The 20,429-nt window shown below is 40.2% G+C and overlaps 1 protein-coding gene across 1 annotated transcript in view; it reads right to left on the bottom strand.

The window, feature by feature from the left end:
- ANKMY2 (ankyrin repeat and MYND domain containing 2) overlaps positions 1-20,429 on the bottom strand; it is a 33,088-nt gene that overhangs the window by 10,822 nt on the left and 1,837 nt on the right. Inside the window, exons 2-7 of the mRNA XM_063452400.1 lie at positions 13,409-13,473; positions 9,257-9,395; positions 5,184-5,282; positions 3,274-3,434; positions 2,370-2,584; positions 1,002-1,137 (exon numbers count right to left, since the gene is read on the bottom strand). Of these exons, the coding sequence (XP_063308470.1) occupies positions 1,002-1,137; positions 2,370-2,584; positions 3,274-3,434; positions 5,184-5,282; positions 9,257-9,395; positions 13,409-13,473 (815 nt within the window). The remainder of the gene's footprint in view (positions 1-1,001; positions 1,138-2,369; positions 2,585-3,273; positions 3,435-5,183; positions 5,283-9,256; positions 9,396-13,408; positions 13,474-20,429) is intronic.

Here is a 20,429-nt window from a genome sequence, read left to right as displayed (position 1 = left end):
AGGCAAAACGTTTAAGTTAAAAGAGGCAGTGAAGCATCAAATGTATAGAAAAGATCACATTTTTTAGAAGGTCAGCATTGTTGCAGGACATGCGTTTTCTGTTTATTGGCTCACTGAAGTCTACGTTTTATTCTGGTCAATGGTATGTTTTTACATGCAGCTGCATTTTGATTGGCTTAAACACCAGGCAGAAAGAGAAGTCCTGTGCTCACTCCCATCACTGGGCGGCTGCAATGACTACAGTACACATCAGCCCTAATATATAGTAAAAACCAAAGAAAAACAAGTTACCTGCGCTCTCTCCTTAATCCCTATGTATTTTTAAACAAATGGAGGTTTTTTAGTTACCTCCAATGGCCATGAGAGGATGAGCCCACCTGCCAACGTCAAGGCAGACCCCCCCTAGGTGGGTCCTAACTAACCATTCACCTGGCTTCCTTGAGCCTCTGGCAAAAATCTCTAATGAGACAGAAAGGGGTATTTTTTTATATACACCCCTATACATTATTAACCCTTAATAGGGAACACATGGGATGGGCGGCTGCATTGTAAGGGTTAATAATGTATTGGGGTGTATATAAAAAATACCCCTTTCTGTCTCAGAGATTTTTGCCAGAGGCTCAAGGAAGCAAGGTGAATGGTTAGAGTTAGGACCCACCTAGGGGGGTCTGCCTTGACGTTGGCAGGTGGGCTCATCCTCTCATGGCCATTGGAGGCAACTAAAAAACCTCCATTTGTTTAAAAATACATAGGGATTAAGGAGAGAGCGCAGGTAACTTGTTTTTCTTTGGTTTTTAAACACCAGGCAGCCAACCAGAATACAGAATTCTGACAAGGATGAGTTAGTTTGCTTTCTCCTCGGTCTCTAGATGTCTGTTATTACAATACAAATATACAATTCTAAGAAGACAATAACTTAACAATTATAAAACATTATTTCTGCTAATGGCTATAGTACCAAGCCTCGGTCCTAATTTATAAGGTAAAAGTTTTCTTCTTACAATTTCGACAGGTGCAATGCTTCTCACTAGCTGTTGTAGAAGTGTTGCTTCACAATAGGGGAATTTCCGGATACTCTCTCGGATGAATTTTTCTTGGAACACCGGGAAGCAATCAGAATCTCTGCCCTTTAATAAACTGAAAGGTAAACACATAATGGAAGTTATTAACGTTATAGTTTACAAACATACTTTTAGTGGTGTCATTTATTGTGCATCTTAGAACTTTTGGATATTTTACAGACAAAATTCCGAGAGATCCTGTTAAGTGTTGTCTGCAATCTAAAATTAGCATTTGGAGAGCCACACGACAACAAATACCATTTGATCTCATTAGGTCTTAGCAAGCTGATTGTAATGAGCAAAATTATCCAGACAATCTAAAAACTTTTTCATAATGTGCAATATTAAGCAGGTGATACAGTGGCACAATGTACATGAAAAAAATGTAAGTATTGTAGCCCGAATTTTTAAAATAAGAGTGCATGAGGGACAATAGGGTTCTAGGATAACAAGCTCCTGGATGGTCATAAAAATAAATCTGATTGAATAAAAAAAAAAAAGCAGCCTAAGGGAAACCTGGCATGGTCAGTATTCACTAAGGTAACAATGCCAAAGTCCGGATTATAATACAATGACTCAATATATTAACGATGTTCAGAGGTTAGGGCTGGCAAACCAAGTAATTGAGAAAGGGTCTGAAGACAGGATTAACCCCTTAAGGACCAAACTTCTGGAATAAAAGGGAATCATGACGTGTCACACACGTCGTGTGTCCTTAAGGGGTTAAGAACTCAAACAACGGATTGCTGGCCAATACTCAATCACATAAAAAGAGAGAGGTGCGGAAGCTTCTGTTGTAACAGTTGGACATTAAACGGATACCTGATTCAACAGAAGTTTGTCTCCAACACTGTTCCAGGACTCTGTGAAGCTTGTGAAATGAATGGAACAAGGTTATCCACATTCGAAGCTGGGGGAAAAGATGCCCTGCAAATGGACCAGATGGCAAGGAGAGGCCCAGGTTTTGTAAGAACATAAGTGTCTCATGGAGTCTCACAGTAAAGCTCAATGTGATGGAAGGAAGTCAGAAACACCATAGACCAGCATACCTGCCACTTCTGTTGGCTATGCAGAGCTAATGGAAGCAGAAGACTACTTACCTGGCAATTTGATTGACAGCCAGGGAAGTGTTCCTGCCCCCAGTTATAAAACTGCCAATTTCTAATGAAATTGTACTTTAATAAACTGTAAAAAAGATGAAGTGCTTTATGTGCCCAGAGTGCTCCTTGCAGAAAGCTGAAAGTCCAGTGTACATAGAATTTTAAACTTACACATTACATATATATATTTTTTAAAGAATAGGAGCACCTTTTTATAAACGTGTCCAGTTTATCTTCTTTCTCCTGTATGTAGGTAATGCACTTCTGTAATATACAACTAATATAGTGCATTTTCATGGCCAAAACTTCATTCATATCTTGTTGCTTCATACATTTTTCACAGATTAGATCCAGCACGTTACTGCATTTTTTAAGAGCATCTGTTTCCATCAAAAGTGGGTTCTCCTTTACCAAAAAAACAATCTGAAAGAGATAAGACAGCAAATTCCATTGTGGACAAACCATATTATAAACATGATATATTTTATATAGCACTATGTAGCACAGTTTATTAACAAGCACAAAGAAAGAACTACTAAAGTAGCTCTGTCAGCGTCGGGGGTCTTTGTATAATTTGCAAAGACGTCCAATGGTGACTGTTCAGTTGGGTGTCTGGTGGCCGTAGGGGAAATGGAGTTATACTTAGCCGAACTTGCAGCCTCCACTTATTGCCAGTCTTTTTCAACTCCTGGCACTTCATCTGCCAGGAGCCCATGTCAGTGATGTTCTCTCGTTCACATACTTTGAGATCTATGGAGGATCGATCTTCAATAGACAGCGGTCACTGGTGATGGCTGGAACAAAATTACAAAACTTGACAAAAAGGTAGATTCACCTTTTGGCCAGTTTTGTCCAGTGTATGAAAAGCACTATTTGAACTTGTCTGCACTGGAATTTCAATAAAATTATAAAGTATAAAAGGTATATCATAAAGATGTTATCTTTGTGAAATACTCATAGGGTGACAGAGCTACTTTACTTCAGTATCTATTCCACAAATGTTAACATGTTGCAGTTCGTAATTCCATCTAAAGCTAAAAGTTTTCCACAAGATCTGCATAATATGATCACCAACAAAAGCAAAGCATTATGGGAGTTGGAAGACATCTTACCTTGACAGGATGAAGGTTTGTAGCTGTAATAATTTTGTACAAAGGACCAGCCAGTTTTACAGGTAATTTTGGTTCTGTGTTTAGCCCTTGTGGCTTGGTGTAATAGTCCAACTTTTCTCGAGGGTAAAAATTGTTGATGACAGTGACGCAATCATGCTGGCCTAAAACATATAAATGCATTGACTCCATAAAACTGATCAGTAATGTTCAACAGAGTAAAGAGGGATTAGCACAGAGACTCCATTTTAGAATTCTGAAAAGTGAACTTTGTATCCTTCCTTACATGTAATGCATCTGTACACAATACGTAATAAGAGCAGATACTAGATTCGATGTTCCTGTATAGGAGTGCAGTACATTACAAAACATGTACAACATTTATGGATACATTAGTTTGCCAATTTCTTTCTTCTAACAGTTCATAATCTGAGAGGGAAAAGACCGTTGTGGAGGACGGACCATATTAGAACGACATTCTAAAGATAAGAGGCACCATGAAGAAAATACAAGTTTAATCTCATTAAGGTATAAACAAAATAATGAGACTACAGTTTTCTTATGCAGAGTAAGGTCGCTAGATACTGGCCATCCGTGGTTACACTAATTGGGGCACAGGGAGAAATTTAAGAAGAAAGTAGTTTAAGAAGTAAAGTTCAATTACACAGTTATTTTTGGTGTTATTGACTATACCGGTAATTGCTAAAGTAATAGAAAACATATGGGAAAATTGATAGCAAAAAATTAAAAAAATAAATAATAAAACACCACAAAGTTTAGGATGCTTGTCCAAGTCTGTTATTTAGTAATAACATTTTCAATTCCTGGTCAGGTTTAATTGATATACCCTAGTCATGTTTAATCGAATGATCCCTATAGAAAGTTGGGGTATGCAAGCTTTATGATCCTTTTTGCTACATCTCATGTCTATCAGGATGTGGAATGGTAGGGTGGAAAGCTGTAGAAATTGAAGTGAATGGTCTTAATGGATGAAGTAAAACAAAAAATATAAGAGGAGAGCAAAAAAAAGATCCCATAAAATAGCCCCAGCAAAATACTACAGAGAAGGTTGACTGCAGTTAAAGAATTAATTTTGATGTACCAATCTACTTCCCGAATACTACCCTTACCTTTTGTGTCACTTTACCCCACTCCCTCTAGCATGTAAGCTCATTGAGCAGGGCCCTCAACCACTCTGTTCCTGTGCGTCAAACTTGTCTGGTTATGATTACATGTTTGTTAGACCACCCATTGTAAAGCGCTATGGAATTTGTTGGCGCTACATAAATATAACAACAATGTGCGACAGAACAAGGAAAGAGTTTAAGCAAGCTACTATCGCTGTGTAAAACAGATTTCAGAAAAACGTACTGTGTGTACAAGTGATCGGATATGTTTTATCAGTATGTAGGGTAGCATTATCAAACAACAGGAGATAATCTTTCACCTAGATTAAAGGGATATTTTTATCCAAATTGTGAATATAAAGAGAAAGGTTTCACAAATCGTTGTAGCTATTTCTTTCAGTTAACGGTAAGCAAATAAAAATTAACAAATTACAAAACATACAGCCAGTCACGTTGCAGATGCATGGGGCTTTGCATATTAGTGGAGTGAGGATGTTTTATTACACACCTAAAACACAGTACACCAAAAAGAAAGAACACACAAACAAAGCAACCTTGAAATGTGCCAAGAATGGCTAATAGAAACAAAACAGTTTATTTTCCATTCTGGTGTTCTACTAGACCCTCTCATTAAAACGGTTAGGCGGATGTATGTTGTGCAATAATTAAACTGTATATATTTCAAACAAAAACATTAAGGGCATCACAAAGTCTGACAAATACACAGAGACACGTACTACAAATGGCCACAATTATTTAAAAATAAAAACATATTATCCCAATTACCTACAAAGGCAGCCATTTGAGAAGCTGTTCTCCCAACAGAATTCAGTACATCAGGGTCAGCTCCAGCCTCCAACATCATCCAAACAATCTCCTTTTTACCTATATATAAATAGACACAAAAAACGTTAAAAAGCATGGTAGCAGTGTTCACACAGAGATTTGTCTGTCTTAACACTGATATGCGGTGGACTGACAACTCAGGTTGATTTATTACAGTAAAGGTACTAAAAATAAAGTTAGGAAGAAACAGGTTTGGTTTCCCCCCCTAGTTTTATAAAATTAAATAACATTGAAACCAATTTTCCAAACATATGCCACATTTTACAACAATAAATAATTCTCCACTCCAGTAGTTGAATTGCATGGAATGTCGTTTTCTATCCCAACGATGGTGAAGGGGGGTGAAATAATCTTTAAATCTCGCATCCTGCATCATAATCTGCAGATATTTTACTGTGAGCATTTGTAGCCTAAATAGCATTTGGGTGACAGCCATGTTCAGAAATACATTTTCCAATGACGTTCTACATCTGTACAGGGCAAACTGGCAATTACGTACAAGTAACACAAATTCAGAAACCGGAACAAAGATTAAAAACCACAGTCTGAACCATGTTTACGACATAGTTGAAAATAAATAAGTACATATTTCCCAGGTTACTCTGTAGATAATAAAACAGGAGCAGGCATGCAAAAGGGCTTAAATCAGATCGGTCAGGTTTTATAAAATAAATAAATAAAAAGGAATTTTGATATATTCATTGGCTCTCAGCCAATGAATGGATGGCAGGATTCTACAGTAGCTGGATGCAGTTCAGCCGTCATTAGGGGGCGGGGGGAGGAATCAGCTCCCGCAGCAGTAAGAGTAAATCCATTGCAAAATATTTTACACTCTTACTGGGGATCAGCACCGAGGTACTCCAACTATCATAACCAATATAGCAGGCGGTACTATTAATGATTCTTGGAGTAACCTTTCTTTCTCTCTCTCTCTCTCTCTCTCTCTTTCTTCCCTCTTGCTTTCTTTCATTCTTTCTAACGAACCTTAACTTCATCTTTTAAACTCTACTTCTTGGGAACAATTGACACCCATGTATGGACACCAATCGAATAGAAGGAAAGGAGTTTTTTATTTTATGTTTATTGGTTTTTTTTTTACAATGTTACATTCCATTAAAACATTTCTTTAAACGGGAGTACAAACAATTGTTTAAAACATAAGTACTGTAGTGCGTACATTTTTGTATTAATATTTAAGTCCAGGTACTTTCCTCACAAGGCCTTGGAGGGAGGTGAGAGACATGGTGTCTCCAGGTGTAGAACGGTTAGGTTTACCATGGTTGATACACTATTTACGTTGAGCATTATCAAGAGGTTTGACATGTCTGCCATTTGGACATATTTAACAGTAATAGTTAGAACCACTGTTTGTCACAACAATAACATAACATGTGTAGGTATGGCGAGGAAAGGCGTTATGGATGAGCAGTATTTTGTGGACAAGATATCTGTTGACTCTCTAGCTGTTCTTTAACTAAAGGTTCTCATTATACAGATCTTAAACTTGTGTAGGTACAGGGATAAATGATAACAGCAAGCAAAAGCAGAGATCTAAACAATAAAGTTGTATTGCAGAGCAGGAAGGGGGAGGGTAGGAGGTAGGAGTATTCTAGTGATAAAGATGAAGTGGCAGGTCCTGTCAAAAAGAAAACTGTGCCAGCCTGAAAAGCATGCAACCCAGGTTACCCGACATTGGTACAGATCTGAAAACACTCACAGTTGTAGTGTACCTATCTTATCTTATCAAAATGTAGAGGTTTTGCTAAGATATTCATTGTAAACTATGCTGGGAGTTGGAGCTACAATCATATGTATCATAGGTATTGATCATATCTGTAGCGGAATGTATTAAGCCTGTCCTGTAATATTCATATAAGACTGCATTCGTTGTATTGTATTCGTATATCTAGGTATAATTTCGTATGTGGGTTCGGTAGTTTCATGGGAATGAAACTACCGAACCATCAGACCACCTCAGTGAGAAATGTGCGCCTCGTTAGGCGTTCACACTTCTCCCAAACCGCAGCTTAATGTATAATTGTTAATGCCTGGGTGGCCGCTGTTCGGTATACGAACCACGCGCGGCGGCCATCTTACGCATAAAAATCTCAGCGGTGTTTGGTCGTCGAGTGTCTGGAACTCAAATCGGACACTCAAACAACCGAACACCGCTGAGACCTCCAGAGCTCCGTAACTACCGAACGGAGGGACCAAACAACCTCCCATTCGGTAGAAACAAAGTACCGAACCAGGGAACTATAATGCAAGTGAATTTAAGTATGGATGGCAAGGATTGCTATGTATTTTTACTGCCGAACGGAGACAGACCGCAGGGCCCAAACACATGAAACCCTTTTCGGATACTACCTCGTGTGCGGTCGGTCAAACTTCACCTTCCATCTAACTCCCGAACTTCACCCAGATCAGGGCTACCTGGCGGTACCCTAAGATTTATGCTATGTACTGGTTTAGGGGTACATCCAGGTTTGGGGTAAAAGTACAGTACAGTTAAGGGGAGGAGATGTGTGGGAGTTAACTGTTACTGTATTGGTTAATGTCTTAATGATTGCAAATCCCTCCCTTGCATGGGAGAATGTCTTAAAAGGAAGCTGTGGGAATAAACGTCAGTTCTGTTCCTGATGCTGTGTGTCGTCCAGTTATTGGGAGTGCTGTTGGGATATTGTTGGATCATTTTGCCTGCTGGAATTACTACACTATGGATCTATAATACTTGTTCCTGAGCCTCACTGGGATCTTAAGTGGAGAATAGCTGTGGAATATCAGCTCTCCACTACAATGTCCCAAACCTGTGCTATTTTAGGAGGTTTATAACTTTTTCACATCTATACGTATGCTCAACTTTTTGTAATTTGTGGTCTCTTTTTTTTTTAGGTAATAAACCCCCCCCCCCCCCCAAAAAAAAAAAAAAACATACCTAGCAACTTGGGCCTTAAATGAATATTTCAATAAGCTTTTTACATTTAATAGTGATAGACTTTTAAAATGATAGAATATATATGTATATAAATAAATATTTTTTATTACGAAATAACATTACTAAACAAAATGGAAATATTTGTAGACAGAGTAACAAAGATCTATTCTTTTGCAAAGTTAGTAGGAAACAATCAATACGAAGGATTCATTTTGTTAGAATCAATTTAGACTGTGATATTTAAAAGCAGACAACACAGACACTTGCATAAACCTTCCTCCAGCAGTATTAGAATTCTTGAATTCTTGGTCATTCCAATATTAAAAGGGGCACTTCAATGCTGACATTTTGCAATTACAAAAACTGTAACACTGCAGAGCTAGTAATGAGGTAAATTAAAGGAGGGATAATCTAACAAAACATATCAAAAACAGAAACATAAAGGTCACCTAAATTTGCATCACCGGCACTATTATTTGTTAGTTTTTCATAAAGAAAGATTATTCATGAAAAACTCATAACGACTGCCTAGATTTCCATAAAAATACAGAAGAAATCGAAAGAGACACACGATAATGAGAGTAGAGACTACTTTATCTCATGCAGACATGGCAAAACGTGTCAATTCGGTGCCACAAATTGCCATTCTCAACCGGCCCTCGGTTGTGGGTGTTGATGGGACCAGGTATCACCTTGAACCCAAGAGAGTTTCAGATAGGAGAGAGAACTGACAGGAAATAGTGCTAAAATCAAAAAAGGAAAAAAACAAAATGGAAGTGAGTCTACAGAGTCAATTCCTGGCTGGTTTGGATTTAAAGCATCACTTAATTAAATAACCCTGTTAGCATAAAATTAACATCTGTGAATTGACGATTTCAAACCAGAAACTGGATGGTAGTGAATAAAATGTAAATGTTTACAAATAATCAACAGATTTTCCCACAAATTTCCCTTTGGTAAATATCCAATTAGCAAATCGGCTGAAATCTGGTAATTCTGCAGTGTATTTGGCCCTCAGCCTGCCACACAGTTGTGGATAATGGATCTAGTATGACGATTAAATGAAGACTATTCATACCTGAAAGACCAGCAAACATCAGGGCTGTGTATCCATGTTCATGCTCATTACAATTCACTTCTGCTCCATGTTGCAACAATAATTTACACATATCCGCTTTACCCTTGTAGGCTGCATGCATCAGAGGCGTCATTCCATGCTGTAACAAAAAAACAAAAACAAAAAAAAGAATATTTAATGTTTGGCATCACAAAAATTTCACACAATGTTAAACAAGGCTTTGGACAAGAGTGACAAACTGTGGTCCCCTAGTTGTTTCTAGAACTATGGGATTGGTAGATGAAAACATTTGAACATCTAAAAGGTACACAATGGTTGCATTGGTGGATAATATGGTCCCAAGCTCCTTGTAGTTTTCTGCACATTTCTACAAGTCTTGTCTAGATAATGACCTGATAATTAGCCACTAAAAAGTAAACATAATAAGATTCCTGAAAAAAATAAAAATCTTATAGGGTTATTATAAGCACTTTACATCATTGCAACATGCATGGAGCTTAGAGCAACCTGAATCCACCCTCATTGCCAAGACTGAGATAAAGTAGCATCCCTTTAAAAAAAATTCTGCAACAGAGAAAGAACACTTGAGCTGGTAATCAACCAGCATGGTACAATTCGTTTTGAGATGCATATATTAATTTCAATTACTTTGCGGCACGAGAACTGGAAACGTAGCTGCAGACTGTGCAGCCTAGCCTAGGAGTAGACAACCTTCGGCACTCCAGATGTTGTGAACTGCGTCTCCCATAATGCTTTTACAGCCAAAATAATTGCAAAGCATCAGGGGAGATGGAGTTCAACATCTGGAGTGTCGAAGATAGTCTACCCCTGGGGCCAACGCAGAAACGTCAAAGATTAGAAGGAATACAGTCACTCAACCAAACAAAGAGAGTTATCCACTAAGGCCTGAAAGTGCTAGAGGAATGCAATATTTGGAAACAAATATCCAAAAATGAAATGCATATCATATTACACATATATGTATGTGTAACTTTTGCAATGCCAAATCTTTTCAAGGATTTCTTGCAGTTACACTATTTATTTCTACTGGTTTCCTTAAAGTTGGTGGTGTTGTATTACCATTCATTAAGTCATTATTTGGAGAGTTGTGCTTGGTATTCCCACCATCCATGCCAAGATGACACACAAACGTTGACGCATGAAGTTCCACTGACCACTGATGGTAGCAGACATTCATTAGTTGTTACGGATGCGGAACTACACTGAACTTGTATTAAAACCCTTCTGACGGCATACGAATTCTACCAAGCCTCACACTGTAATCATGATTAAGCTCATTTGTTCTAACCTGTAGTTATTGAACTTTGAGAGGTGAAAACAAAAATTAAAAAAAAAAAAAAACCTCTCCTTGCAAATTAAGAAATCTCCCAGGGGCAACAATACATGTGATTATAATAAAGACAATGAACCAAAAAAAATATTTAGAACACCAACAATATAGTGTACTTTTGAAATTGATTTTGGCAAGAGGTTTCAGGAACCAGCATAACAGATCTTTATTGACGTGTAGCTTAGACAGCTCTGCATGGTTCTTTTACTTTAAGCACACAGGTAAATTGCTTTTATTTGTTAGGAAAATTACTGGTCAGCTTACTAAAATATCTGTGCACTTTGAAAAAGAAAATCTCTGTGGCCTCTGACTCATGTTGCCATAGGAACAAAGAAGAGTCTACACGTATGTTCTGGTGTTCTGTAAACAAGTATGAAAAATTACCGTACTTTACAAATTGCAACATATGCTGGCTTCGACAAACAAAATCTATAAAGCACAACATTGCACAAATGCATATAATTTCACAATTTTGAATAATTTAAGACTAGTTTATTTAAGACTCGTTAATTATCCGCTTTCCTGTTCTGCATTATCAACAAATTCTTCCCAGGATTGGATGGACTTCATTGGCTGTTGATGCCGTTTTGTCTAAATAGGGACAAACTTAATATAGCTAATTTGCAAGGGGTAATTCGACATCCCAGAAATAGAAGCAGGATCGAACTCACGAGGGGTACCCACATAAGGGTCAAAACGTGATTGTTTACTACAAAATGGCACCAGGAGAGGCCTGACACTATAACCATTATAGTGGGCTGTATGGTGTCTTGACTATCCCTGTAAAGGTTAAATGAGGGCGAAATACTATATAAATACTATTTTAGGCTGTGGAAAATTATTTGTATACCATAGACCCAAACATTGAGAAATTGATCTCACGAGTTTTCCTTAACCCCAGTTTTCACCAGGGAGAGGTAATAGCTTGTATCTCTTAGAGACAGACAAAGCATTCCATCTACCGTGGAAAAAAATAATCTCCACTGTGTATTGGATGGAAAATGGTCATGCAACTACAGCAGAGACAATAGCGTACAGATTTACACTACTTCATTTTTTTTACACTGCAAGCACCTAACTATATATTTAATTAGAGGTCACATTGCCCGGCTGGCAATCTCTCCATTCTGGATACATTGATCTTTACTTCTGTGCAGTAATACTTGGTGCGATTCTCAAGATTGTACACTTGTTTAAAAAAATTAAATGTTTGCATGCTGAAATTATTTGTTAGATTTTTGTTTACTCATTGCACAGTAGGGTAGAATATTTTTAATATGTTGAAGCCATCAATATAAAGATTCTAGCTCAATAAAACGTTTTAAACCTAATCAAACCAAGTGCTTTAATAGAGATAACTTTTTTTTTTTTTTTTTTTTTTTTTTAAATACTACTCGAAAAAATAATTTTAAAAAATGGGGCAGTAGGGGGTTGGATTAAAGGTAGAGAAAAAAATAAAAAACCTAAAGGGTCACTATATACACCCAGACCTCTTCATCTCATTGAAGTGGTCTGGGTGCAGTGCCCCTGTCCCATTATTCTTGCAAAGTAAAACACTACAGTTTCCCAGACAGCCACTAGAGGCACTTCTTGCTGCCACCAGAGTTTTACTACGTGAAATTCCCCAAAGGAAAACGTTAATTCAATATTTTCCAACGGGGAAGCATTAATGAGCGCACAGCACTTGGACCCGCATGAACATTAGGTCCCCCAATCGCCATGACGTTGTGGGAGGAGGAGACCTAGAAACAGATGAGAGTGAAAACTGCTTTTAACCTTTTCATGCCCGAAAGTAGGAGGGGGGCTATTAAATTAGGGACCGGAACACCATAGCATTAGGAATACAGGTTTGTATTCCCAAGGCTATAGTGTTCGCTTAATGTAGTAAATGGAAACAGTCACGATTATTTAAAATCACCAATAAGTTAAGATTTAAGTGATGCTGAGTTTTCTTTTAATTGTATATTAAAGATTCATTAAAGGGACACTATAGTCACCAGAACAACTACAGCTTAATCAGAGAAAGGCAGTGTTTACATGGCCTCTAGGGACACCTCCAAGTGGCCACTCCTTATAAGGCCACTGTAGGTGCTTCCTGGCTCACTGCTGCCGAAAAAGCACTACTGACGTTTAACGTCCCCACGATCTGTATGGAGACGCTGAATTTTCCTCATAGAGATGCATTGATTCAATGCATCTCTACAAGGAGGTCCTGATTGGTCAAAATGGCATTTGGCCCCGCTCCGTGCTGGTTTTAGCCAATCCAATGCTTTCCCCAGGGGAAAGCATTGGATTGGCTAAAAATCAGGCATTTTGTTGATGGTACAGAGGGGGCAGAGCCAGCACTGGCAGACCTGCGCGACGCTGGAAATAAGGCAAGTTTCAAACTTTTATAGGTGGCTAAGCCACCGAAAAGGGTGGGTAAACACTATAGGGTCAGGAATACAGGTTTGTGTTCCTGACCAAATAGTGTTCCAGGGCGTAAACTCCATATGCAGAACATTTTGCCTGTTTGTCATTTTCGCTCTATAGCGATTGCAAGGTGCAAAGGTCAGGGTTCATAACAATGACTGACACCAAGATAAGATGCATTTGCTCAGTTTCAGGAAAGAGGTCAATACCATAGGGCATATTCCTACATTTAATATTTTTCATAACGCACAAAATTTTTATTTTTTCTTTAAAAATGGCATTATTGTTCAATATAAGGGAGTAAGTATAAACATAAAAGTAAGCAATCTGAATTATCCTGATCCGTCACCTTTAAGTAACCTCCACTTAAATAAAAATGATCGTCTTACCTCATCCAAGCAATTGACGCGAACCTCCTTGCTGCCTAAACACCGTCCTGCTTCCTCAACAGTGCCTGTAGAAGATAGATAATGCACGTAAAGAAATATTTCCAATGTTTGAAATTTATAATATCTAAGCATTTAACCAAGAAATGAAATCTAGCAAATTGCTAAATGTACAAGTCACCACGTCAAATTAAAACAAAACAAAAAAGTGAGTATTTACTTTGCTCACTTGACAACTTCCCCTGCAATTTGTGGACTCTGATCAGTAGATTCCAACCAGAAGGCAGATTTATGATGGGCTACATGAAAGAATGGCTGGGCCAAGAGAGCTAGTAATGATACCAGGTGACTGTGTCAAGTCACTCACATAAATAAAAAAAAATAAAAAGATATTCATTGGCAGATCTTTTGCCATTCATACATTTTTACTTCTGGGGTACAGCTCAGAATTTCATATATTTTGCATAATTTATGTAAATGCCAGCTAAACAACCAATTTGTATTTATATCATCAGTATGGCTATAAAGGCACAGCCTGGCACACACACACTTTTGTATAGTGCTGTGGAATATGAGGAGTGTTAAAATTGAGACAGCAGTACTAAGAAGTGCTCTGGAGTCATAGGTTTAGATTGTAAGCTCACGGGCAGGACCCTCTACTTTTTGTATCGATCCGTTTATATTGTATTGTCTTTTCCCCCAATTGTACAGCGCTGCAAAATTTCTTGGCGCTTTATAAATGACGGTAATAAATATGTTATTTCAGCGGTACGTCCTCATCCCAGTAAAGATAAAATAGTGTTTATTGGAGGGAGTGAAAGAATGGTTATCATCTCAAAAGGTAACATCTCTTAACATCTTTCGGAACAAAAAACAAAACAAGTCCCCTTAACCCACACTGTACAAAATGATAGAACGATAACTAGATGTTCTCTTTAACCACAGACATGTCTAACAATGCCAAATCCTGTCATTTCCATCTCAAAAATATTGCGCGCATCCCTCCCTACTTAACGCCAGATGCGACTTGTTGGTCCATTCCACTGTCCTTTCTCGCCTTGACTACTGTAATCCGCTTCTCAGTGGTCTTACGTGCTCCCAACTTGCGCCGTTACAGTCCATAATGAATGCGGCGGCGAGGCTCATCTTCCAGTCTGCCCGCACCTCCCATGCCTCACCCTTCTGTCAGTCCCTACATTGGCTTCCTATAAAATATAGAACTCAATTTAAAATTCTGGTACTTGCTTTCAAATCGCTACATAATGCTGCTCCCACTTATCTATCCTTCCTTATACACAAGTATGTCCCGTCTAGGATTTCTCGAGGGCTGCACCGTTTCTGTGGAACTCACTTCCCTCCTCCGTTAGATGCTCACCCAGTCTCCACTCCTTCAAAAAAAATCGTTAAAAACCCACTTCTTCGAGGGGCGGAGCCAGGGACTGATCCTGACAAGACGCACATTCTGCTAGCTCCCGCTGAAAACTAACTCTAACCGACAAAAAAGGCAAAATCACGCCAAAATACCAACCTGAAAACAACACCGATTGAACTAGGGCGCCGGGAGGAACAAGCTGATGCCCTTCTTCCAGCCCACGAGAACCGGTAAGGCCAAACGCAAAACTCAGGCCTACGGCCAGCCCACACTCCACACCCTGGAGACTTACCTCGACGGCTTCTGGGGACATTACGAGCCAAGAGAGGAAAGGGGGAACCCTGCGATACCCGCGGACACTTCAACAACGTCACGCCGCTCTCAGAAAGGCCGGCAGAACTCCCCAGCAGAACAACCCGGCATCGGGGAACTGCTGCAACGCAAGGCTCCACCTAAGATGGCGGCGGAGGAGCCCTCCACTGCACTAAAGCGGCCCACGCTGTCAGCCTCACCACGGACAACCTCTGAACCAACGACGCAGCCTCAACCTACTGACCAGCCACAGGCAGCACCAACACCTAATATGCAGCCTGCACCTTCACCCCAACCACAGACGGCCACAACAGAAGGGACACAACGGGTCAAACTCCCAACCCTTCAAGAATCCGCCACGGAAACTGGGGAACACACCCTGGCCACGAAACAGGACCTCCAAATATGGATGCAGGCACTCCAGGATTTCATAACCGCGGACATAAGCACCATAAAGACAGAGGTACGGCAAAACACAACCAGGGTAAATACACTGGAGGAGAACGTAGCACAAATCACAGGTGACATGTCCCACCTCCAAAAATCCTTGCATGACCTACAAACGACCCAACAGGCGCTGGCAGCGCAGATATCCGCCCAGGGGGACCACCTGCGCCGCACCCATATCAAACTCCGAGGGGTACCCGCTACAATCCCCCAAGCCGAAATACCTCACTACATCAGGAGGCTCCTGAACACGATATTATCACCCCAAGCTGCCCGAAAAATCACCTTACAGGGCACTTACCGCCTACCACCTGGGCCCAACTCGCCTCCCACGGGAGCAAGAGACGTCATCATCTGCTGCACCACGACGCAAGATAAAATAACCATACTAACGGCAGTAAAAGGCAAGACACCCTTGAGCTTTGAAAATGCCCAATTACTTTTTTTCCAGGACCTGACAAGGGCAACCCTACAATGGAGGAGAACAATGCACACACTAACCAGCCGCCTGAGGGCAACAGGAGTGCAGTATCGCTGGGGGGCACCCAGGGTCCTGACATTCACGCACAATGACAACACCTACAAGGTCACGTCGGAGGCGGACTGTCAGGGTACCTGTGGTCTCTACCTCCGAAAGAGGTAGAGACTTGGCTGTTCCTCCATCCAGACGGTCTGATGGCTCCCTTCCCCGCGGTCTATCCGGTCATGCTAGGCCGGCCGCGAGGGAGTGACTGCCTTTTACAGCATCTAGGCAGGAAGTAGTCATCAGGACACTCCCCCGGAACGACCTGTCAGTCAATTGCTGCAGGACCAATCAGGACGCCTCGGAGGCGTGGTTACTGCTCTGAACAGGGTATTTAACAGAGCTTCTTTCATTAGCTCATTGCCCTGTCGTGGTTCTAGCTTGTTCTAGTCACTCAGTGCTTGTGTATTCTATTATCCCTTTTGGTTTTGACCCGGCTTGTTTACCTTACTCTGCTTATCTCTGTTACCCTTGATTCGGCTTGTCTCTCGCTTACCTGTCTTCTGTTACCCTCGACCTCGGCTTGTCTTTGACCATTCTATACTGTACTACTTACGTTAGTCCGGCCATTCTAAGCTCCGGTATACGTATCTGGCTACTGTTTGTACTCTGCGTGTTGGATCCCTGTCCCGATCCTGACACGGACATACCTGCTATACTGGCTACGCTAGGACTCACAGAGACACACAGGAATACGGGAGGCCCGTCTCAGATGGGGGACCCTGCCACAGCGTCCTCCTTTGTACCTCGACCCTCGGGGAGTTCACACACACACACACACACACACAACTTCCTGACGCAAACCGGTACCCCATAGCCGGATCAATGAGAACTCAGCCACCTACACCAAGGACATGGTCCACTAGGTCCTAACGGACTCTTGATTTGCAACTGATTTTTGCAATTTTTCCTTTGTATTTGATTTGTTTTCCCGTTCACACACTTGTTTATGTCGGTTTATACCTCTTAGAATGCGACTGGGCCCACCAGCCCACATTTAGCCTCAGAAGGGACACGCAGAGTACAACACTCACCCTTCCCCCCCCCCCGCCACCCCCTTGGTTAGGGGTACCTACCAACGCGTAACACAACACCACAACGCACATCACATAGCAACCCATGGTAACCAGACACGATCTAGACTAGGCTATAGCGCCTACCCTGCTCGTCACAAACCTGCAAAATGCCAGATTAACCAAGAGATGAGCTAGGGCACATAACAGAACTGTACCTAAACGCAGCTAGGCAAACGACATGGGTGCACAGTCCTACACTAGGGACCTCACCAGTAACGTAACCTGTTTGAAAAAGTTGAAAATGTGTGCAGACTCAAATGACGAACCACTAACCTGTCTTTCTTTCTGTATGTAACAATATCGTAGTCACTGTAATGCAAGTAATCTTACCATGCACCTTTAAAATAAAGAATTTTAAAAAAAAGTCCAGGAAACATATTAAAGACACACTAAAAAAAAAAAAAAAAAAAAAAAAAAAACCCACTTCTTCATTAAAAGCGTATCACTTAAACTGTTAATAGCTCCCGACTGATTCCTCTTCTGCAACTGTCACTAGTCTAATACTATCCTTACCTTTTTGTGTCATTCTACCCCACTCCCTCTAGCATGTAAGCTCATTGAGCAGGGACCTCAACCCCTCTGTTCCTGTGTGTCCAACTTCTCTGGTTACAACTTCATGTCTGTTCGTCCACCCATCGTAAAGCGCTGCGGAATTTGATGGCGCTATATAAATAACATAATAATAATACAGGGCAGAGAGATTTCAATAGCAGCTCTGCGATATACATTTCCCAAACGTATCTTGTAGGTGACACCAGGTCACCCTCCACCATCGAACTTCAAGTGTATACTGCATGTAACAAACATTCAATATCTTGATTTAGAAGAGTTAACAAAAAGGATTAGCAGCAAGACAGTTTGAATTCACCATCTTTCCAATTATTATAGAAGCAGAGCTTATCTGCGCTCTGCTGAGCCTTGTTACAATCACTGCAGATTATCTCTTTAATTATGTCTAGAGCGGCTTAGTAGGCTGTTCAGATTTCAAATATATTATGCAATACTTGACACCTTGCCCTCAAAAAAAGTTGTTTCCCCCCCCCCAAAAAAAAAATGCATATAAAAATATCAAAACTTGGCTAGAAAAATATAGCAAATTTTTTGACACGTCTTTCACATAAGTTATAGTTTTCCAATATTTCTTTACAGACGTATTCATTAAAGTGAGAATACAACGTGATTTTGGAATTTAAAACAAAAGTAGCCAAAACGGAGGGATAGCAGAGTTCGAGAAGATTTCCATTTTGGAAATTAAGTTGTCTGGATGCCATTATTGGGCATTTCAAAATCTAGGGTACAAATAGTTTTTAAGTGGGATTTTTGTGCCCTAACGTCACTCCCTCTTATTTGGCACTTTATCCCAATGTTCTAATTTTTAGCAGACTGAAGCAGGAAACCTTGCATATCTTCTTTTTTTGCTCCATCAATTCTTCTTTCATTATGGCGATCAGAGTGTCCTTTTAACATAGCTGAGATCATATAAGGCTGAAAATGATAATCACAGACAGGTGTTTGTAAATGACATTTTCCATTATGCTCTGCCCGCTTGTATTACATGCCACTGGCAGAGACTATGGAAATGGCTCCCCACTACCTGAAATTAATAAGCAATATTATGATGGTTAATAGTCTCAGTGAGTGGACAATCACTCCTGTCCCTTAAAGCATCCTTTTGTTAAGATGGGGAGTATTTTCTTTAGTGACGGGCGCTCTGTATGAGGTAGGGTGTGAGTTAAGTATTTAATGGATTACTTCATTCTTACTGCCATATTCTGGCTCTTACTTGTGTTGGGGTATTGGTAATGTAATTAGACCCACAGCTCATCCCTTGCTGTTGGGGGGGCGGGGGCGAGGGGATTGGTTTAATGGGCTTGTGTGTTATTTAGCAACAGAATTGTATATTATGTTGTGTGTATTCATGTTATAGAAGGGGGTTGTAGAGCCAATGTGATGGTACAGCATGCTGCAGTGATTATGGTGTCATGAGACCCTGGTGCCCAAAGTAGTAAAACTGTTTTAGAATGGTTTGATTTCTCGCCTGGGGCAGCATTCCCTGCACCACTAGAGCGCTCAGAGAGCCATTAGCACTCCTAATTAGTGCTGGGCTTTGCTCAGAATGAGAACCTATGGCTCTATGAAGGCTGTAGTGGATGCAGAAAGTGGGGCCAGGCAGACCCCAGGTAAGTAGCCACCAGTTAACTACACCATAACCACTACATTGTGCAGTAATGGTTATGGTGCTTAGAGTATTCCTGTAAATGGTTTGACATCTTACTCTGGGAGGATAACAGAGGAATAAACAGAATGTTCATATAGAAACGTTGGGATGTTATTGTTCTTCTGGATGAACAGCACGAACTGAGATGAGTTAAAGCTGGGCCTTTTCTTTCAGCTTATATTAGTATGTAACTATATAATAAATTTAGTTTATGTACATTTTCCATGCCTTTTGTCTAACACACCATCTGGATGACATTAGCAGCATTACAAAATGGGACTCATTTGACAACATCATTTAACCCCTTCTAGGAAGAATCTGGTACTACTGTGGCAAGGTTATTCAATAAAGTCACACTTGTCACCTGGCTTGTTAATTCCTAAGCAAGTTCAATGTGAAAGAAAAAACTCTAAATAGCCCATTGACTTTAGTCATCTTATCTAGCGGCCTGTTTTGTGTTCTTGCACAAACACAAAATATACCAAGGACAGTGGTTATTACAAGAGAGTTTAAATTCAGTAAATACCTACCTACAGATGTGAATTTCAATCTTCCTTACAATTACTTGTACAAAGTGTGCACACCATACATATCCCACTGACTTTTATAGACTGTCGTTTATTTTTTAAGAAGTGAAAACTATGAATGCAAGCTTCTAGTAGCGTAAAACAACACTCCAAGCACTATATCCATTACAGGCTGCTGTAGTGGTCATGGTACTAGGAGACCCTTGTCAGAGTAAGTAGTCAAACCTTTACAGACTTGAAACAATACAGGGTTTTGTCTATTGGCTGAGAGTACTCAGCTGACGTTCTCAGCCAATAAGCTAAAAACCTGAATTACATGCGACCTCAGTCCGAAAGAGGCAACCGGTGCCCAGCAGACCTCGGGTAAGTTGTTAAACCATTCTCAAGTGGTTCAACTACTTACTTTAGGAGGGTGCAAGGGCACTCCTGGCACCATAACCACTACAGAAATCTGTAATAGTTATTGTGCGTGAAGTGTTCCTAAGCATCTGGTTTCATGCATATCCTGGCACAAATATATGCTAAACTATATATCTTAATTGTGAGAAT

Source organism: Pelobates fuscus, chromosome 4, assembly GCF_036172605.1.
Source record: "Pelobates fuscus isolate aPelFus1 chromosome 4, aPelFus1.pri, whole genome shotgun sequence".
Taxonomy (NCBI): Eukaryota; Metazoa; Chordata; class Amphibia; order Anura; family Pelobatidae; genus Pelobates; species Pelobates fuscus.
Note: the sequence above shows the minus strand (reverse complement) of the source record. Positions and strands in the feature narration are given on the sequence as shown.